At 30.8% G+C, this 17,064-nt stretch overlaps 3 protein-coding genes across 4 annotated transcripts in view; 1 reads left to right on the top strand and 2 right to left on the bottom strand.

Moving 5' to 3' along the window:
• Positions 1-15,533, top strand: part of LOC105145436 (oxysterol-binding protein-related protein 2) — a 49,106-nt gene extending 33,573 nt beyond the window's left edge. The window contains exons 1-9 of one of the 2 annotated variants that reach the window (XM_011054950.2): positions 6,606-7,753; positions 8,417-8,618; positions 8,706-8,815; positions 8,955-9,113; positions 9,440-9,640; positions 10,562-10,751; positions 11,058-11,174; positions 11,425-11,642; positions 13,195-15,533. In XM_011054950.2, coding sequence (XP_011053252.1) covers positions 7,722-7,753; positions 8,417-8,618; positions 8,706-8,815; positions 8,955-9,113; positions 9,440-9,640; positions 10,562-10,751; positions 11,058-11,174; positions 11,425-11,642; positions 13,195-13,297 — 1,332 coding nt within the window. In that variant the 5' untranslated portion in view covers positions 6,606-7,721 and the 3' untranslated portion in view covers positions 13,298-15,533. Of the gene's footprint in view, positions 1-6,605; positions 7,754-8,416; positions 8,619-8,705; positions 8,816-8,954; positions 9,114-9,439; positions 9,641-10,561; positions 10,752-11,057; positions 11,175-11,424; positions 11,643-13,194 lie in introns of those variants that run through there. The other variant, XM_087415125.1, reaches the window with a different exon arrangement.
• On the bottom strand, positions 105-1,981 carry LOC105145449 (cilia- and flagella-associated protein 20). Its single transcript, XM_011054977.2, has 4 exons — positions 1,898-1,981; positions 1,511-1,702; positions 943-1,175; positions 105-649 (listed from the first exon to the last, which is right to left on the bottom strand). The coding sequence occupies exons 1-4, from the start codon at positions 1,979-1,981 to the stop codon at positions 184-186; spliced, it is 975 nt and encodes a 324-aa protein (XP_011053279.2). The 3' UTR covers positions 105-183.
• On the bottom strand, positions 4,125-5,089 carry LOC105145450 (hypothetical protein). The gene is made up of 2 exons (XM_011054978.2): positions 4,872-5,089; positions 4,125-4,353 (listed from the first exon to the last, which is right to left on the bottom strand). Exons 1-2 carry the CDS (start codon positions 5,072-5,074, stop codon positions 4,131-4,133), a joined length of 426 nt encoding a protein of 141 aa, XP_011053280.1. The 5' UTR covers positions 5,075-5,089; the 3' UTR covers positions 4,125-4,130.
• Positions 15,534-17,064: the final 1,531 nt, after the last annotated feature.

Below are 17,064 nucleotides of genomic sequence, written 5' to 3'. Positions count from 1 at the left end.
CACACATTTATTATTTGAATGTGTTGAAAACTATTTTACATGTTCATTATTTAAAATTAAATTTTATTTATTCCTCATCTTCATACTCATTTTCTTCAATTTCATCTTCATCCTCATCTCCTGTGTAACCTTTCAATTTTGGTGTATATATATATATTTTCTTCTTTTTCTTCTCCTTTGACCTCATTCAATAACCGCAGGTTCGACTTTTTCCTCTTCATCAATCACAGTTTCTTCAACTTTAATTTCCTCTTCTTCTTTTTCTGCTTCCTCTTCTGCTTCTTCTTCTGCTTCCTCTTCTGCTTCTTCTTCTGCTTCCTCTTCTGCTTCCTCTTCTGCTTCCTCTTCTGCTTCTTCTTCTGCTTCTTCTATTTCTTCTGCTTCTACTTTTGCTTCTTCATCTTTCTCTGCAATTATCTTTTCTACTTCTTCCGCATATGGTATCGCTTTCTCGATTAAATCAGGTTCCTTCGTAACTGGCGGCTCAAGTCCCTTCTTCACTTCCTCGATAGTTGGTGCTTCGACGGACGGTACTTTCTCAAGTATTAGACTAGGTTTTTTCGGCACATCTTCCTCTCTAACGCATTTCTTTCGGTGTATTGGCAAGAAAAGCTTGAACTCTTCTGGCATTTCCTCCTCTGAATAAAGCCTTAAAAATTGCTTTTGCTTAACATTTAATTTGAAACTACTTTGTCAAAATAAAACTATTATTAAAAATAAAACTATTATATAAGACTGTACATTACTTAATATATTTAATAAATTATTTATTATTACAGTTATTTTACACTAACCTATCATAATATCAAGAATTTAATGAAATTTTTGATATTTATTAATAAGGCTTACGTTAAATAAATAAAATGACATATTTTATCGATGATAATACAAAATTTAAAGAATTGATTAGAGAATTAATTGATACATGTATTAAATCCTTGCCTATCGGCGAAATAAACTCGTCTGATTCTGCAGTTGGCATGAATTTGCATTCTAGTGGTTTCAATGTAATTTGTACCATAGGCTCGTCGTGTAAAATCAGACAAATTAAATTGAATCTGATTCCATCCACCTGAAAGTCCGATGGGCATGGATGTGGAAAACGGGCGAATACGTGTCGTACTCTGAAAATTGCTCACACGGAATCTCCTATGCATGTTCTTGTCGTCCAATATCTAACAAATTATTTAATTAATTTTTTGAGATTGCAATATGTCGCAAATCTACAAAAAAGTGAGATATATATATAATGGGAACAGAAATTCGAAAAGAAAAAGAAATAGAAACTTTTATTCAAGAAGAAATATTATATAAAAGGTTTATTTAAATAACAAAAATTAGAAATTTTATCTAAGACACATCATCTTTTATTTACGAAAGAAAATAAAATTTTTTATTTATTAAGATGAATAACAAGTATCTGTTATATCTAAAGAATTGAATAAAAAAAAATCTTGTTAAAAGAAACTTAGAAGCTTTATTTTTAACTACGTATTTAAATGGACTTTACTGTTATCTCGAACGTGAAATACTTCTTCATGTTCTTGATAATGATGATAAGAAAGGGTAGCTTAATACCCAGCTCCTTCTTCGGATATGCTGGACAATAAATATAAGTTGTAGCCACATTGGTCCCGGCTATTTCCAATGCCAATGACTTTATCTCTTCATCTGTAATTCTTCGTATATATCCGTTTTTTACCTGAATAAATATGAGTGGTGCAATACAATAAATTTAGATATACATGTACTTTTTAAATTATATATATATATACGTTCTTCTTGTTATTAGATATATAAAAATATTAATTTTTTTAAATTTACAAGTAGGCTTTTTGGAAATTATAAGATTGTAAACTATGAATCTTGATATTGTTTTTAATATGTAAAAACTAACGTGCATGTCCCATAACTCCAAAGGAGACGACCCGCAACTATACAAAATGGACAAAAATCCGCCCTGATAAGTATTTCGAAACATTTATTTATAAAGATATTTGCTTAGCTGTTTACAGTTTGACAAATATCAAATTAGATTCTTTCCTTTGTTTCTCGAGTTTCCACATTAATTGCCAACGTTCTGTCTCTTTGAGACAAAATTATATAATTAAACATAATCTCCAGTAAAGAAGAAACTAATATTGCAGAGCTCACAATCAAAATTTGAAAGTTAATTTGGAAATTAATATTAACTGTTTGTTCATTATTGACGAACTTCAAATAAAAAGAAAAACTAGATATTTGATGTTACTCCTTAATTAAAAAAAGACTCCGCACAAATCTTATAAAAATTGAATTCAAATTGATATATTGCTATGGAATTCCCATAGCTAAAAATTTGATATGTTGTAGATCTTGTCGTTCTAATAAAGTCTCCACAGGCACCCCAAACAACACAAAGTCTAAAGTTATGACATAAGACGTCTATAAGTCGTCTTTTAGATGCAAAGAATGTCTTATGCTTGATTTTAGACACTTTTTGTTGTTTAACACGACTCGCTACAATGAACCATTTGACCTCTACAAGGCGTTTCATTTTTCAAAACGGGTTAAAGTTATAAGAAATAATGTTGACTTGATTGTTTCCCACAAATCGGATTTTATTGGCGATCTATAAAGCGAGTCTTCTCGCCTTTTACAAATTGGGATGCTTTATATATTATTGTGAGTCTCTTTATAATTTTTTTTATTAATTATGCAGTATAGGGAACTATCCTGCAATTATCTTGACCTTGACATATGTTATTGACAAAACAGAGAATGCCAACATGGTCAAAGTTAGATATTTTAAATAATACAATATATATTCTTTATTAAATCAATTTATTTCAGATATGATTACGCGCTGATAATTTTCCGGACTTTCAATATAATCAGTCTGAAACGCTAATCTCCCTAAAATTAAAAAAACGGTTAAAAGACTTTTTCTTTTTATTTTAAAATATAAAAAGTGCAAATCATGACGTAGAAATGCACCATATTCGCTGAAAATAAAATATTGAGTATTAACCCATTTTTAAAAATGACGTATACAGAGGTCAAATGGTTTATTATAGAAATAGAAGATCGTGCGTGTGGAGACCGAAATTTAATTTCCATCAGATTTGTGTGGAGTCCTTTTTAAAATTGAGTTTTATGATAAACCTTTTTTTGTTTTTAAATCTATTATTTTGAATTTTTTATTTTTGACTTAAATTCAGATAAATTCGAATACATCGAATTACCCTATAGTCCAAGTTTTATAAAAATCAAGCGAGCAGTTTACAAAATAAAAGGAGGTGATTCCAAATGGAGTCATCGCAGTATGCAAAGAGTAAATATGTTCTGTTATAATTATAATATAAAACATGTTTAATAGATTAAAAACAAAATATTCAAATTTTATATATATGTATATATATACAGGGTGTCTGATAATTGTTCTGATAGAGTTCGTGGAGATGTAGAACGGACTAAACTGAGGCGGAAAGTCTTCTATTATTGCAATTTTCGCAATAGTTAACAAGATATTAATTGCTAAAAATTGCCGAAAATTGATCTCAATAATTTTTTATTCAAATACTGTCAACTTTACAGAAAAATTGTAAGAGATAAAAATTGTTGTTTATTTTCTTTTCATAGAGCTTTAAGAATTTTTTTAGAATTTTTTTAGAATTTTAAAATATTGTATTTTCTTATGTTGATAAAAATGAGAAAATGTAGTAGTAAAAAGTGGATAAAAAATTCTGAAAAAATTCTTATAGTTCTATGAGAAGAAAATAAACAATTTTTATCTTTTGCAATTTTTCTGTAAAGTTGATAATATTTGAGTAAAAAATTATTGGAGACCAATTTTCAGCAATTTTTAGCAACTAATATCTTTACTGTTGCGAAAATTGCGAAATGGTAGAAGACTTTCCATCTCAGTTTAATCCTCTCTAAGTCTCCACGTAAACTCTGTCAGAACAATTATCAGACATCCTGTATATATCAGTAATAATTACAAAAATAATTAGAAATTTATTAATATATATAATTACAATTAGAGATAATTAAACAGATCGACATTAATTACGAAATTAATAGCAGAGATAATTAAACAATAATTAACGGAAATAATCTATTCCCACTGAAATTATTTAGAGGCTTTCTTAACGATTTTCGATAAGATCATTTAGTCGGCGTCTCTCTTTCTCTGTTAAAGGATCTGGCACGATTAACATCTTCGGCGACATGCCAATGCTGAAGACGCGATCGACTTTCACACCATCGAGAGCAAACATTTGGACCATAGCAAAATGCATGATCTCACGATTCAGCTGCCGAAATGATTGCCGCTTAATTCTTTGCGCGCGTTGCCTGCAGACCACATTGCTTAAAAAAATACAATTAATTGTGTAATTAATTATGAACTATATCATAATATAAAATTATACAAGTTTTATATAAAGCTAGTGACCTTTAAAGTCTCGGTATGAACTTTTTCAGAACGTCTCATTTAATCCCTACATTACTCGTGTGGTTTTTTTTTAACTTGCGTTTCTGATACTTTAACATTACATATCTCTATTTTTATTGTTCTCTTTGATGATTTACAATTAAATAAAGATTGATAATATTTTATATCTTTTGGATAAAAATAAATGCAAACATTTTTTTAATTGTGAAACAATTTACGTTAAATATAATAATATATGTGTATAAATAATATTCACACACGTTTAGCAAATTTATAAAATGGAGATGTACTGGACATTCCATGCGAGTAATGAAGAGTTAATAAAATTAATGCTTTATAACAGATACAACAAACTTTGATATAAGAAAACGATTTTCTTTTATTCATATCTAATTAATTTTTGTTAATTGATCGATTGAGAATTAATTCTTACTAAGGCAAGTTTTTCAAGTCTGTATAGCTGGGATGAATTGAAACATCGCTTCGATATAATTCCGGAAATCGCTTCATATGCTTCGTGCGGTATTTGCGAGGCATAGGTTTCTCTTCCGCTTCTTTTGAATTCTTAAGCTCTTGAAAGCCTCCAGAAATTTTCAAGTTCTTATCCTTCATCAACGAGTCATCTTTTTCATTCATTTTCGAAATTTGACGTTAACTTCCTGCCACTTTTTAGAACAATTCAAAATTCGATCTCAGTTCTATTAGGTGAATAAAAAATATTTTTAAACACTTTTTAGACTAAAAAATTTCTCCAAATTAATTTGATTTGCATTACATTTATTCGTTGGTAAACTAAACTTCATTGATTTAACAAACGTAATGTTTCGTAATGCCATATTTTTTTCTTTGCACTTTCTTCACTCGTAGAAGACTCTATAGAATAACAATCTTTTTGAAATCGTAATCGTTTTTCAGTGAAAATAATGATTTTCGAGAATTTAGCAGATTTGACAAACGGACGACGAACTCGACGAACGATTCGAGGAAAATTGGCCGATTCGTAACGAAGTGAGTACCTGTACCTCGTACGGATATCGATTTGGTTTCTAGGTGAATCAATAAATTCGGCTTATTCTTATTCCGAATCGTCAACGATGTGCACGGAGCACTGAACTCTTCAGAACAATAAAAACGAGAGCGACTTGTAAAAAATACCAATCTAATGAATAAAAAATAATCCTCCGCCGAATGCCATTATTGATCACTAAATCTAATCATTGAGAATTCATATTTTTATGATTAAAGTTAAAGAAAAATGCAAAAATTGGACCAATAATAAAAAATGGACAATAAGAATTCAAATTTTATATCATTAAAAAATATACACATATAGATCTAATTGTATAAACTTTGAGATAAAAATTCTGAAAAAAAAAACAAAGTATGAGTTTAAACAAATTTAACAATCGAGGATTAATTTGACAAAGTATTATAATTTAAACAAGAAAAATTGATAAACATGAAATTGTAGTTTCAAATTTCAGAAATAGTCCGATAAAAAACGTATCTCTTATCAGTTAAGATCTTTGCATTCTCAATGGTCCTTTTAGTGAATGCTCTTCGTGTCTTGCGCCAATTTTATCAGAAGGGTTGCACGCGATGAGGGCAGCATTCTAGTCTCGATCGTCTCGACAGTGCACACGTATGAGGTATGCGTTAATTAAATTCATCCCGTACTTTCCACACATGCATGATGTTACCGTCTTTCTCAATCGTGGGTGTTTAACGTGTTCGTTCACATTGTTGAAACTTTACCCTTCCACCTCCGCATTTATTGATTTTTGTGTATATGTATACCTATAACAGCTATAGTTAAAGTCATATTGATACAGTCCTTGGCATTACCTATTAATTAAATTAATTAAAATTGAAGGAGTTATAATATTAGAATAAAATCGCAAAAAAATTATTTGCTCTTTATTCAAGACAATTTCTTATCTAGTTTAAAATAAGATATCTTTTATTTAAAGGAACATTTTATTAATAATTAACTTCCCCTGCGATTCCTTAATTAAACCTTAAAAAATTAAAGACAATTTTTATTTATTTTATTATTTAATTTTTGTATTATTTCTAAATTATCAAAACGCGCAAGGAGAATTAAATTATCAGTTTATCGTTTTATTTGGAGAAAGAAATTGGAAGATTATATTTAAAAAATTGAAAATAAATATACATTTAAACTTTATTGACAGTCAAGGCATTAATTATTTTGAGGAAGTCGAGATCTTTTTAAGTTCGCAAATTTAACCTGACTGTCGTTTCTTAGGAACGAATCAGTCGATCGTTCCAACGGAAATCCTCGAGTGCTCAACGGTCATGCTCGGATTTATTGATATTTGCTCCAAAAGCAAAGGGGGAGTTCGCCGTCACGCCCGCGAGCTCAACAGTCTTCAAGTATACAGCTGATCGTGAGACGAAGCTGAAACAACCGCGTCATACTTTCCGGTCTCGACGATCTTCTCTCGAAATTCCCGACAGCCATGAGCGAGTGACAGCGAGTGCCGGATCGCAAGAATCCTCCGCGAGTGTCATTATCTGCGGCTTCCAAGTTAATCGGAATAATTGTCGGAATGTCGCCGAGATAGCGAGACAAAGCTTTTTCTCTTTGGAGAACCGGACGGTCCATTTAGATACCGCGTCCCCTTCTCCCCTTTTTTTGTTCCACCACGGAAGATCGAAAGGTCCTCGAGTTTGTGAACATCCCAAAAATTCATTCACACTATTCACGACTCTAAATATCTCTCTGACGAATAAAAATAGATTTTCCGAAGAATTTAATTAAATATTTTAGATTATATATTTTTTCAATGAAATTTAAATACACCTCTTTCTGATAATTCAAAAACCGGCTGACTCTAACTTCTAAGTAATTTCACTGTCAAATTTAGAGAATTTAAATTTTAAATTAGAATCTAAAATTGATGTCTTCAAATATTTAACATCTAACTGACAAATTTTACATAAAACTTTGATTTTCTGAATGAACATCGGAGATTGTAAATATCTGTGAAAATCTAAAAATCTGCGCCACAATTTCGTTAAGTTACCAATTATCTGTTTAAGAATTTTGAAGAATTTCGATGCGATTTGTGAAATTTCTGTCAAATTTCTCAGTGAAAAATGTTAAAAGATTTGAATTTTTACACATTCAATAATAAATTATAAAGCTTCATAATCACTGGTCAATGTTGGTGAAAATCGAAGTATCGACCCGCAAGAACGACAGATTGAAAGCTCCTGCCGTCGTCGGGACGCTCAATAATCACGACAGAGTTTTACAATGGCCAACGAAAGGATATCAGGTCGTTACAGGTTGGCAATGAATTCCGACATGTTTAAATTTACGAATCTATAAATATTGCTCGAAACCTCGAATTTTCAGTCGCATTGAACACTGCAAATATTCGAAGATGTAGAGATATGAGAATTCTCCATTTATCATTTTTTTTTTAAATTTGTATAAGAAAACTACTACATCAACTACTACATCAACCCTCGGGAATAGTCATCCTTTTATACCTCAATTTTTACATTCCAATAAAAAAATGTCCCAATAAAAGAATTTTCGTAAAATGAACATTGTTTCCTCTTATAGTCATATTTATTGAAAATCCGCAATAAAAAGACGTTATATTAATTAAAATTTTTATTTTTTAATATTATTATTATAATAAGCTACTTAACGTGTTTATTCCATTTAATATTTGTTTGTTTTTCTGTACTTATTTTTTTCAGAAAATTGTGAGTAATATCCATCATATAATGTTCATCATATAATGATAATATCAATCGTATAATTCAAATGTCAATAAATCAGAAAACAATCAATAATATGCAATGTATTATTAATAACAATGATTTCAATTAGAATGTAAAAACACCCTAGGCATTTATTTACGAAAAAAAAAATCAGATTACTTCATGAAAAATATTTTCTGCTCATTTTTTATCAAAGCGCGTTTTATTCTTTCCAAGAACATCGTTACCAGTTCCGGGACATTCCGAAGTAAATCTGTGCTCAATGACACTCCAGCTGGGCAAAGACATCAGCAAGACCAGCATGCCGGTCATCTTTAACGAACCTCTCTCTTTCCTGCAACGCGTCGCGGAATATATGGAGTATGCCGTATTGCTCAAGCAGGCATCCCAGCAAGAATCGCCAGTCTTAAGGCTTCAGGTGCGCGTAGAATTGCCTTTAAATTTAATCGGGATAATAAATCAATAATCCGCTACTATTAATAAAACGAAATTAATGATTACGCAGTACGTCGCAGCTTTCGCTGTGAGTGCCCTCGCTTCGAACTGGGAGCGCTTTGGAAAACCTTTCAATCCAATTTTGGGCGAGACATACGAGCTGCAACGCGAAGATTTCCGGTAATTAATCGTTTTACAGATCGCATTTATAATTCGTCAATTTTACTTCTAATTAAAATTGATTTTTTAAATATTATTTTCCTGCCAATTTGCCATCTCTTGCATATTGGAAGTCATTTCTTCTTCGAATCTTCTTCAGGATAATATGCGAGCAGGTTTCGCATCATCCACCAGTGTCCGCGTTCTACGCTGACAGTGACGATTTCATCTTTCATGGCAGCATCCATCCTAAATTGAAATTTTGGGGGAAATCACTGGAGGTTCACCCGAAAGGAATTGTCACGGTCGAATTACCCAAGTAAGTTCAGTAATAAGTTATTCAAGTTTAATAATAATTATAATAAACTAATTTATGTAGTAATTTGTTTTTACTTTATATAGTTAGTAATCGTTATCTTTCCTCTTTTGTCAAAATGACTTCCTCTGAATTTCAAAGATATAAAAAACGTAAATCTCATGGAACGGAATATATTTCTAAATTTTGTCTCTATTTTCATAAATATATTAATTTTTTCGATAAAAAATGCTGTGTGTTATTATTAAAAATTGAAACAATATCAAGAGAACTTTATTGGAAACTTTGGACTTTTTTAAAAGATGCTCGATGTGTTAATGCTTGAATAGATGGAAGGAGTCCTACACTTGGCAAAACGTCAATTGCATCCTTCACAATGTCTTGGTAGGCCAATTATGGATGGAGCAGTCAGGCCCTTTGGAGATCAGACAGCACGGAGGGGATAATTTAAAAGCTAAGCTATGCTTTGTTAAAAGTACCTTGAATGGCAAGGACGTCCATCGCGTCGAGGGATTCATAACAAATCAAGAGTAAGTTTTAATTTAATTAATTAGAACAAGGATTAATTAGAACAAGAATGGAACATAAAAGGAAAAGTTTCATTTATAAGTAGCATTATTAGAGGGGGGAGTGTGGAAAGGGGGGGAGGGGTATGCAGAGGCGCGAGAAAGGTCGGCGGTATCGGTGTTTACATAACAGCGATACGATTGATATGTGCCGCCATATTGTAACGTCACCCTCCCAAAAATGCGTTGCGGTATCTCGTATACTTACTATCTTTCTCTCGATACGTTGCCGTCTTCTCCTATCTCCCTTTTTTCTTTTCGCACACAAAACCATTTGACATCAAATATATTTATTAAATGCGTTTTTATACAAAATGAATCTGAAATACTCTTTTTTCGATACAGTACGTTTTCAATCATTACGCATGCGTGCGTAACATGCCCCAATCGTATCACCTTCTGAGGTGAGGCAAATGGAGCGTGCTCTTAATTGATCCATGGAGTATGCTCTAACGCGACGCGAACATCTAGTCGCCATATTGGTTCCGGTGACGCGAGAGTATTGGGCATGTTGGAGCGTGCGACGCGAACAAATCTTTAAACGAATGGATTGATTCTGAAAATCGATCCATTCGGTTAAAGTCATGAGTTAAAGTCTGCCCCTCCCTCCCCCCCTCCTCTACTAATGCTACTTTTGCATAATAAATTTTATTCAACTTTAAATTGGAATAAAACAAAGCACCCTGATAAAAATTGGAATTATAAAATGTAAAAGAAATATTTAAGCTTCTTTTACATTTTGATTTTCAATATGCCTTGCTTCCTTGCTTCGCTTTTATTTACTCTTCCGTTACATTTGACTTACGCTCTACTTTTTATTTTTATTAGGGCAGTTTACCATTATTATTATTAGCAGTTTATTATTGTTTCTTTATATTCTTTTAGGAAAAGAAAATTATTCTTCCTTTACGGCCAATGGACCGAAATTTTACGATCGTGCGAGACCTCATTGTACGAGGAAACGCTGGAAAAGATCAAATTAGAGGCCAAAAGCCCACAAGGCAGTCCAGGACATAAGAAAGTTTTGGCAAAGCTTCACAGTCTTAAAGTTGGAGCTTTCAAGCCCTTGCATCAGGTATAAAAAAACTATTTAATTAGATTTTATTCAGGGAATTTAATTTATAGGGAAGTTAATTGTTAATTAAGAAATGATTTTTTTTTATTTTAAAATAGATAAAAATGGTCTTGGATGGAAATGGAAAGATTTTTGTAATTTTTAATTTTAATTAATTCAATCAATCACATGAGGACATAGTCAAGCACTATTATAATTTAACATAGTTGTTAATAAAACAATTTTTGCTGAACAAATTAATCTGTTTTTCCGTATACACGAAATGTACTCATTACTGAAACTCCTGTATATTTTTCTAATACAAAGGATGCAATAGAGGAGCCCTTTGGCAATACAGTCGTTGACGACATTCCGATTGTAGACGAGATTCCAGGATCTGTCACACTGTGGGAAGCTACACCAAGACCCAGCAATAGTTCGGATGTTAGTTGAAATGACATTTGGACAAATTAATCAAATACATCAATTAATTTTTTACAAAATTTTATTTTAATTCTGAAATATATGTTTTAATAACATAATTATTTATAAGTTTTTATAATGAATTATTTTATTATAATATAATATTTTTTATAAATTATTTTTTATTCTTACAACAGTTTTCTACCAATTTGATAAAAATAATTTACTTCAAAGGTATATCGATTTATTTGACATGATGCATATTTTGTAGTATTATCAATTTACGACGTTCGCGATGTCACTGAATGAATTGGAACCTGATATGGGAGAAATCCTATGTCCGACCGACTCTAGATTAAGACCGGATATTCGCAAGCTGGAGAACGGCGATCAGGATGGGGCTGCATCTGAAAAAACTAGGCTGGAGGAGAAACAGAGAAATAGCCGCAAAGCGCGCAAGCAGAAGAAAGGAAACGAATACGCTCCCAGGTATAATTACGCATTTTATTTTAGCATATTTAAGAAATCAAGAGTCCAGATTCAGATAAATTCAAAAAGGATCCCGCATTAATTTTATGGAAAATGTCTTTCTGCGGAAAAGTTACAAATCATTTGATACAAGTCTGCGACAAACTGGATTCTCGATTTCAAGGATTCCGAGGAATTTGGTAAACCTATTTTATCGAGAGACATAATATAATCTTCTGTTGACTGAAGTATTTAAATCTTCTTATTTCATTGTAATCTGTCATAATAAACTTTTTGACGTTTTTGAATCCTTTATATATTGACACTTCACCACTGATGATTCTTTTTTTAATTTTCATTGTATTTGTTATTTATTTGGTTTGTTAATTTAATATTGTATTTCTGCATTTTAATACTGAAGAAAGCTTTGTAGGCCGAAACGTTTATGTAGAATATATTATTTAGTATTTATATTCTTATGTTAATTTTATTAATTTAAAGTTATTCTAATCAAAAGCTCGAAATAAGCCATGACATTGTTTAATTTTTTAAAATTATGTTCAGATTAAACAGAAATTCAATACTCGTTTGAAAGAACATAAAGCCGATATAAAAAAACCTTCTAATATAATATCTAATCTTCTAATATAATAATTTCTCAGCACCAATTAAAATATGATCGCAGATTTGATTGGGACAATATACAAAAATTATAGATTCTGAAACATCATATTATGAAAGAATGATATCAGAGATGATACACATTAAGAAGCAAGAGTTAGTTTTAAACAAACAAAGTGATACATTACGATTTCCTGATATTTGTTTACCTATTATTAAAAAATAATTTCCCCTTACTAATATTTTATGATGACCTAATGATTTCCTTCTCCTTTTCCTCCAATATATATAAATACTGTCGTAAATTGACAATGTCACTGTAATTACACGAATTCTTGTACATAACACAGTCTTACCATCGTATAGAATATTTTTCCATCTACGCTAATTATTCTTCAAATATAATTAGCATTGCATTATCGTATTATATTTGATAATTGTAGAAACATGGATAAATTTTTGATAATTAAGTATACCTAACTTATTAACTGAATGACAATAGATATTTGTTTGATTAGAATCTAGTGTTTCAATCCTATGTTTTAACATACAAATTATCAAGAATAAATCCTTAATTTTAATGTAAAGGAGATAATAAAGACAGGATTAATTTTTCTGATTTTTGTACTGCGACAACCTAATTTACTATTTTAATATTTAACACATTCGGATTCTTTTTATTGTACTGATGATGATCACGACTTGACCGAAACGTTTACATGTAATTAATTTTAAATATATGACTTGTACGAAAAACAACTTGTGTATGTGGCTATATGTGGTTCTTTCTTATTTATGTTTCAAAATTTTACATTCTTATATATTATTATATATTATAATATTTAATGGATTTTACAATTTTATTTGAATTGGAAATTATTATCAAGACCCGCTTTGACTGAAATATTTGAATATGATCCTCTTCATTTATTTGTAAAAACTAAATGTACAGGTGGTTCCAGTCTGGTATAAGTCCTTATACTGGCCAAGAAGATTGGATATATTTGGGTGGATATTGGGACCGTAATTATACCGATGTCGAGGACATCTTTTAATGAAGACGGAGTTCGTTATCTTCCATTAATCCGATTAACGCTCACCGAAGATCAGTAATTGAGCGTCATTAGTGAAAAATTACAAATAAATTGCCTAAGAGGACAGGTGCGTAGCTCGATAATAGACGCCATTAGAAATCGATGTCTTTGTGTAAAGTAATTAAAAGCAGATCTTGCGTACGAGATTCTTCGAGCGCAAATTTGGAACTGGGAACTTCGTTCCATGCTCTTCGACGTGGGAAGAAAGTGAATAGAAGATACAACCGAATATCATTCGAAAACCAATTTCTGAGAACCAGAATTTATGGTTTTCGAACATTCGATTGTATCATTGATTCGCGCTTCCTGTCTACTATTTTTATAAAAGGCCATGTTGGATCGGAAAGGCGATTCTTTCATAGTATCCCTGCTTGAAGAAGCCAGTAAGAGACGACAGACGAACTGATTTGAAGTTTATATAGGATTCTCCTTCCTAAGTTTTGAAATGATATCATAATTCAGGAGCACTCTATGTAACTTCAATACAGACTGTTGTTTCAGTCTAGGTTTCTCGGTTAAACCATCAAATATTTATCCACACGTTTAACGCTTTTCTATCTGTCAATTCAACCAAGTTACGTTCGACGTTAATACGAGAATCGGATTTAGTTCTATCCGAGGAAAAAAATATTCTTGTATATTTATATCAAAAATATACTTAATAGAAATGTCGTAGAAATCTTGTATCTTATCAATTGAGAATCTGAAATTTAGATCGACGAATGAATCATTTTTTCACAGTGAAAACAAAATAGTGAATGATATAACTTATTTAAAAATATTTAAAGATATGCATATATCTATACAAAATCTGATATTGTAAACATCAAAACTATGATTGTGTCGATTTTCTTTTGTGTGATTCTATCGAACTTTTTGAGCAGGAACACCGTAGATTTTCATGTAAATATACAGCGATTATATAATACATTGTACTAAAGTCAGATGGGCCGAACGATTTTGAGCGACAGCTTCAAGCAATAATTATTTATCGTAAAAACTTTATGCGTTATTTTCGATTTTTAATCTGGAAAAATCACCGAACTTCAGCTATTGCGAGACGCCACGTTGGAAAGAAGTGGGATTTCATGTTTCTCACACTGAGAAAAATATCTGGTTGAAAATAGACGAATCAGAAGATTCTAATTACATCAATCAGAATTCCAATTTATATCTTAACTAGAATTCTAGATTTAAGAAAATTCTGATTCGTCTATTTTTAACCAGAATTAATTCAACCAGACATTTTTCTCAGCATCTTTTGGTGCCAAAGATTCTAAGAATTCTAAGGAAATATCACACATAAAGATTGAAAACACCGCAAAGGATCCAGTATGTGTATATATTTGCGGAATAAACTACGTTGTTGCTTCCAAATAGATATGTATCTTTTGCGCGATAGATGCTTCTTAGGGTAAAACTTTCAGACAAATACTTTGCGAGTCGTATGTGCGATGTCACTGCTTAATTTAGGAAGGACGACAATAATTTGAGGTTCTCGTAGAGCCGAATGTGTTTTACATCGTGGAAGAACATCTGAATTCTAACTTATGCTATAAAATAAGCCAGAAATGATCCTTCTTATAATATATAATCAATCGAGAGACATTTTTTGGGACAGGCCGAAAACAGAAGATGGAAAGTAAATTGGGAAGAAAAGGAACAAAACTTTTCTTGCTCTTATGAAATTTTTATGATTTTTTAGTCATAATATTCGTTGAATGATATTTTTGGGATTCGGTATGATTTGGAATTCAGATCCTCGAATTATAATCCTACCAGTTCGCCGAGCTGATGAGTAGCATGCGCTACTCCAGCTTGAGTTCATCATTTGCAGATGATATAACTTCGGTTCGAATCACGCAGCCTTCAAGTATACGAACTCATCACTTTAACCGTGAATGAGTTTACGATATAAATATACACACAAATATATACATATATAGTATATGAATGCACATATCTGAAACACCTGATAGGATTTCTATGCTTCCATAAAGGAACGGCGATGCGAATGATTTATACGTCGATGATATGATCATACTCTACGGTGATAATCACCTGTGAGGACCTTATTGTTAAAAATCGCGCACGTAGTATGTAGGAATTCGTTGTGTTTTTGTGTTGCATAGATCATGTTAATGTGTAACTGTACATAGATAATAGCCATATTAGAAATAAATGTTGTTAAGAAAGAGCTCGTATAGCCTCGTATCTACTCCGCAGTTTTAAAAGCTCAGCAACCCGATTTTTTCACAAGAATTAATTTATTAATTGCAAAAGGAAAAAAGAAAGCTAGAAATTTTTTAATCACTAACTGATATATCTATTATAAATTGAAATTTTTTTAGAGTAGAGAATTGATATATTAAATTTTAATTATTAGATAATCATTAAATTTATTAACAATATAACTAACAATATATCTAAGTAAAATCTTTGATTTTTGTATAAAATTTATTTTTATTTTTATATTCTCTATATGATAATAAGATGAATATAAATTTTAGTGTTTATTTTATTCATAGTTACATTTATTAGGTTGCTATTATTATTTATCAAACCTTTTCGTGCCAAATCACCAAAGTTTTCACGTAGAAATTAATAATTTGCTAATTAAAATAAATTACAAAAAGGAAATCAAATTTTAATCGCTAATATTATATTTATATAATTATATTATTATATAATTATATATTTTAAATTTTGTACAAGACAGAGTTAATAATTCTTATTTACATATTTTAAATTAAAAAATAAAAGTCTTTAAGTATGTTATGTTACATAAAATCTTTGATTTGTATAAATTTTATGTTTTTACATTTCCAATCTAACAATAATGAGCCTTCTACAATAAGCCATTAGTTATAAATCAGAAGTCAAAAGTTAAAAATTGACCAATCATAGTTGTCAATTTTTAGCTTCTGATTTCTGATTTATGATTATTATACACTGTTAGAAATGTTCTTAAATTTTATTAACTTTTAAGTTACATAATTTGAATTTAATTTTATGACATTACATTAAATTTATTATAATTAACTAAAAAGTATATTTGTGTATATAAAATTTAATGTATTTTTCATGAAAATTTATAAAATTTAATGTACTCTTCATAAAATTTTTTATTAAAAATACATTTTAATTTTACAAATTTAATGTACACGTTAATTTTATTTAAGTAATTACTGTAATTTAATTTTCAGTTAAATCATTCATTACTTTAAATTTCGTTCATAACCACGAGCTTCATTTATATGTAAAGAAAGCTCATGGTTATATTTCTAGAAGGCCCATAAGATATCAATTTTTAGCTTCATTTTAGTTACCTTCATTTTAGTTACCTTCATCTTAGTTACCTTCATTAGGTAATATCAAATTTTTTCGCGCCGAACCACTCGTAGTTTTACCGGACGCCGCCACGCGCCGCCACTGACAGGCGCGTTTTCAATATGGCCGCCAGCGCTCAGCCAGTTCACCGTCAGAACGGAACCGATCGATCTTCCCACTGTATCGAAGAACGTATGTTACTTTCCGCTTCCTGGGGAACCGATTTGTGACTCTGAGATACGCTGATCTTTTTCATACAGTCGACGAAAATCGTCATCTTCCTCCAATTGCACGCTGCAAAACCATCGAGATGAGCAACGTACCAACAGGTGAGATCATTATCTTTGTCACCCACTCATACTGAGGATCGAGGAATTGTGTACTATTTTACGATCAAA

This window comes from Acromyrmex echinatior, chromosome 17, assembly GCF_024713525.1.
Source record: "Acromyrmex echinatior isolate Ae372 chromosome 17, ASM2471352v2, whole genome shotgun sequence".
Taxonomy (NCBI): Eukaryota; Metazoa; Arthropoda; class Insecta; order Hymenoptera; family Formicidae; genus Acromyrmex; species Acromyrmex echinatior.
Note: the sequence above shows the minus strand (reverse complement) of the source record. Positions and strands in the feature narration are given on the sequence as shown.

Excerpts from the sequence above, each read along its gene's own strand:
- LOC105145449 (XM_011054977.2), bottom strand. The coding sequence starts at position 1,981 with ATGTTTCGAAATACTTATCAGGGCGGATTTTTGTCCATTTTGTATAGT. Across the intron at positions 1,703-1,897 it reads TGGAGTTATGGGACATGCAC|GTAAAAAACGGATATATACG; the intron begins GTTAGTTTTTAC and ends ATATTTATTCAG. Across the intron at positions 650-942 it reads CGAGTTTATTTCGCCGATAG|GCTTTATTCAGAGGAGGAAA; the intron begins GCAAGGATTTAA and ends GCAATTTTTAAG.
- LOC105145450 (XM_011054978.2), bottom strand. The coding sequence starts at position 5,074 with ATGAATGAAAAAGATGACTCGTTGATGAAGGATAAGAACTTGAAAATT. Across the intron at positions 4,354-4,871 it reads GACTTGAAAAACTTGCCTTA|CAATGTGGTCTGCAGGCAAC; the intron begins GTAAGAATTAAT and ends TATTTTTTTAAG.